Here is a 4,371-nt window from a genome sequence, read left to right on the forward strand (position 1 = left end):
CCATGGCAGGGGGTCGGACTAGATGATCTGCTCAGGTCCCTTCCAACCCTAGAAACTATGAAACATCCCTCCCCTACCTTCTTCCACCTCCCATCCAGAGACAGCAACGGAGCTGGTGGGGAAGATGCATTCTCTCCCTCTGATGATCCAACAGCCAACGTGTCAGATTGGGAGGATCAATCTAAGCCATGGTGATTTCTATGAAACACTATGAGTTAGATCCAGGAGCCGCACTTCTGTCTGTGCCTAAATGTAAGACGGGGTGCTTAATCTGTGGCACATGTGCCACAAATGTCATCGGTAGCCTCGGTGTGGGGCAAGCAGCAGATTGGGGAGGGGACAGACCATAGCTGCATACAGGGTAGGAAGCAGAAAGCAGAGCAGCAGATCAGGCAGCCGAAGGGGACTGGTATTGCTCTCTGAGACGGTGGAGGCTAGTCTGTAGCGCACCTGCCAAAAAGTTCAACTTCCACTGAAGCAAGGCATTAAATATATCCATGAATCACACTAGTGTGAAACTATGTTGGTGGCTGATTTAACCAGACAGTTTCAGTGATACAAGTTCCCATAGTAATCCCATCAGATACCATGGTAATTTTATATAAAACTTGAGTGTCTGCTATTCACCTCCTACTACTCAGCCTTCTTGCTTCCTACCTTTATCTATGCAGGGACTGATGCAAGGAAGCATCAGGACTGTATTACAAGAGCACAGAACACAGTGCAAAAATACACAAGGGTTATAGGATGCCCTCAAAGATCCCATCCCTGCTTTAGGCAATCTGTGTTTATGAACATATATTTAATCCTTTTGAATTGACTGAAGACATCATGTAGGAGGTGGAAGCTGCCAGAAAATTGTACAGAGAAAGCTGATATCTGTCAAGATACTGTCATTTATATGCACAAGGCTGTCTTGAAGAATACCTTGGTCTTAGCACTCTACTAGGAGTGTGGGAGGAATATATTAATGTGGGAGGGGTATGCACATTAGTAACAGAAGTTTTGAATTAAGTCTTATTATTAACTAGTCTACAAAGTTACGTGCATCCATTAGACTTGTGAATTTTAGAAACTTGAAACAAAGGACTTACTATCACAGGCCGTAGCATCGAGACGAAAGTACAGAATCGGCCACGCTCTTCAATGAGGGCCTTCCTAACAGCCTGTTTCTCTGTTTCTTCCAGAAGTAGGTACTTATCATTGACATCTTGTAATGCACTGTCCAACTGGGGCTGGATGTCTCCTCTTCCTGTACATAGAAAAGAACTGCAAGTAGGTTTTGTCTGAACTACTGACTTACAAAAAGAGGAGTTCCTTGTCATCAGTCAGCATCCTTGCTGGATTGGGTTTGTCATACTTAGAATCTAATACAACATATTCCCTAAATTAAAAACTGTTTTCTTAATCCAGTGTTTTCCCATACTTACCTCTCTTATTTAATAGGATAAATCCACGTAAATTCACAAGTTGTTTCCATCCAGTTAGAAAAGCAGGCCCCAGATTGCATTTCAGATAGGAAGCATAAGACTGTGGCCCAAAACCCTCACAGTGTCCTTAATAGAGACGGAAGCCAGCGTATCAACCACAGACAAGTGTCTCTCTCCCTTGCCATTTCTGCATTTAGCAAGCTCCCAGTTATGACCTACAGAACTGTGTAGACCCGTAAGTGATTGCTAGTGATTTTTCCTGGCATTAAAAATTAATTAGGTAAATGGAAATGGCAGTTGGACCATTGAACTGGATTTTATTAGCACAAATACATGATAAGACTAAAGCAAAACATTCATCATTCTCAGGTCAAAAACTTAAATAACTGAACACATCATTTCAGTATTTTTTGCATTATTCTGTCTAGAAAACAAATTTTAGAAAGAAGAAAAACAAAAAGCATTCATTAGCATAAAGAGATCTGGCTAGCTGCAACCAAACTCAGTCTGTTGCTCCAATGTAAGCAGATGCTCACAGCTTGGCCTCCAGCAAAGCAATGCTCCTGTTCACTCCCTACCATTCATGCCTAGTAATGGAAAGCAGCTTTAAGCATTGCTTAAAAGGAGAACTTACTGAATGTGAACCTTGTTAATAAAGCAATATTGAGAGAGTGTTGCAAAAATGATACTTTAATTCTTAAATGTGATGTTATTTCTAGAAAGGAGTATATCTTATACATTTCCATTCCCATCACAACTGAATCCCAGTGGGTGGTTTTAATGTTTATGCTTACTTATATTGAGGCTCCTTCTGGTAGTTTTAATTGAGTGATGCTGCCATCACTACTTTCCATGTTTTTCTAAACCAGTTGGGACTAATTGCAAGACAAAGCAAGTGGCATTTTGGTATGGAAGTTAATACACTCCATAGTGGATTGCATGAGTGTATAGTAGAACAATGCTAACTGAATCTGATATTACGTACAGGTGAGATGTCCTTCAAAAGCACATGTAAAAATCAATAAGTGACAGTAAATGTTGAAACAGTAGATGCTGAAACAGTTTGTGATCATTAAGAGTCATTTGAGAAGTATGTATACGTCTTAAAATGGAAAAAACTATCCTCTATTTGTTTTTAGCTCTAGTGCTTAAAATATCTTGCATCTAATACCTAGACAATCCTGCACTTCTATTTTAGGTTTTACTATTGTGTAATTTATTTATGTGCTGTTTGGCTTACATGCAGGAAAGGTGAAACCTGGTCAAATTTATTTTTCAGTAACAGTTTGTCAGTCCAAGCTCTGCTGTCATCATCTCTAAAACCGCAGTGTTTACATTTTATTCTCTTTAGCCAACTCTTGATTCCCATCTCAACAAACGTTGTCGTGTGACGTTTTTAATACTTGGCTCAAGGATGAGTTTTATAAAGTGGGAGCATTTGAAGAAACTCTAGCTTGCTCTTTGTGATATAGATCGGCTCCCATGATACCAAACTTGGCAGGATCTGAATCTTATTTGCAAATGGAAGTTAAAGAATAAAGAATACCGCTTTCCTGTTTTCCAAACTAACTGCAGAATCATGCCTACATCCATTATTGTAATCCTCTTTAGATAAGGGTTATTCAGTGCACTGAAATGCAAAATTTACAGCACAGTACATAGAAAAGTTTAAGGTAAAATTTGTTAATGTGGATAAAGATAGTTACTGGCAAAACTTGATCAGAGCAGAATTTGATGCGTCCTTGTGCACAGTAATTTTAAGGGACACAACAAATGACTAAGTAAGATTGGGTAAGCTCAATAGTACATTATCTAGCACAGGATGAAAGTACAGTGTCAAAGGTGCAGGGTTTCCCACGAAGATAGCACATTCCCTCCTTGGACAGGCCTTTATGAGCACTTTGCATCACTGTAGTATCCCCTTTGGACATTTTGGAAGTGCAGATAACTGTACCCCCTTGAGAGCTAAGAGCAGCTTAAGCCCTGAACAGAACCATTCACACAACCCCATGGGCTTTGAGTGAAGAAGGTCAGTAAAGGAAATTCAGATGAATGCCTTTGCCTAAGAAGTATGTCACCCTTTTGTGTGGAGTAGTGTACCCTTGTCAGCCTAAAAGGCACAGCCAGCATGGGCAGGTACAAATATCTGAGTTTTTCAGGAAAGGTGCGAATATTTTTATTTTTATGTTTATATTTGGTGCCAATGCTCCTGTGCCAAAGGTAGCAGCAGGGTCCTAGCAGGGCTCTGACCGCTTGCTGAAGCTGGAAAAGGAGAGGGAAAGAAGAGGATGGGATGTTGGGGGTCCAAGAGATGTTCCCCCATAGTGGTATGGGTAATAGAACCTGTAATGTGGCACTACAAAATAAAGCACTACAGCAAAGCTCCCATTTGAGAAACCCAACCCATGCTGCAAAGCTGTTTTATAGTCAGATATATCAATTTAAAAAAAAATTAAATAGGACACTCTGAGGTGGCAGAAGTATAAGCTTTTCCCCAAAATAAATTTGAAGTTTGCCACAAATAACTTCTATGCTGTTATTTCAAATAGTTTCTTAATGAACCAGCATCTTCTCAGACAACTGCCCATCTCTGGAGATTTCATAGACATCAGGGCTGGAAGGGACCTCGGGAGACCATTGAGTCCAGCCCCCTGCCCCACATAACCTTGGGAGCTTTGATCTGCCCCCCCCACCAGATACACACATGCTTACTGGCATGGCACTGCTCTACATACAGAGTGCCTCTGTCTTCCTAAGTAGGGACCAGTTCAGCCACCTCCCTGCTGGGCCCCCCTCGGGCCCCGGGAGAGACACGCCTGGGCCAGAGGACTGGAAGAGGGCCAATGTGGTCCCTATCTTCAAAAAGGGAAAAAAAGAGGACCCGGGAAATTACAGGCCAGTTAGTCTTACATCAATCCCGGGTAAGCTCTTTGAAAAAATT

General features: G+C 41.3%; 1 protein-coding gene across 12 annotated transcripts in view; it reads right to left on the minus strand.

Annotated features, from left to right (window-relative positions):
* The window catches only part of MTSS1 (MTSS1, I-BAR domain containing), a 164,560-nt gene that overhangs the window by 21,735 nt on the left and 138,454 nt on the right, over nt 1–4,371 (minus strand). For all 12 annotated transcript variants that reach the window (XM_019552658.1, XM_019552647.1, XM_019552661.1 and 9 more), the window contains one exon: nt 1,095–1,252. In XM_019552658.1, coding sequence (XP_019408203.1) covers nt 1,095–1,252 — 158 coding nt within the window. The remainder of the gene's footprint in view (nt 1–1,094; nt 1,253–4,371) is intronic.

Source organism: Crocodylus porosus, unplaced genomic scaffold (genome assembly GCF_001723895.1).
Source record: "Crocodylus porosus isolate Cpor-Errol unplaced genomic scaffold, CroPor_comp1, whole genome shotgun sequence".
NCBI classification, from domain to species: Eukaryota; Metazoa; Chordata; order Crocodylia; family Crocodylidae; genus Crocodylus; species Crocodylus porosus.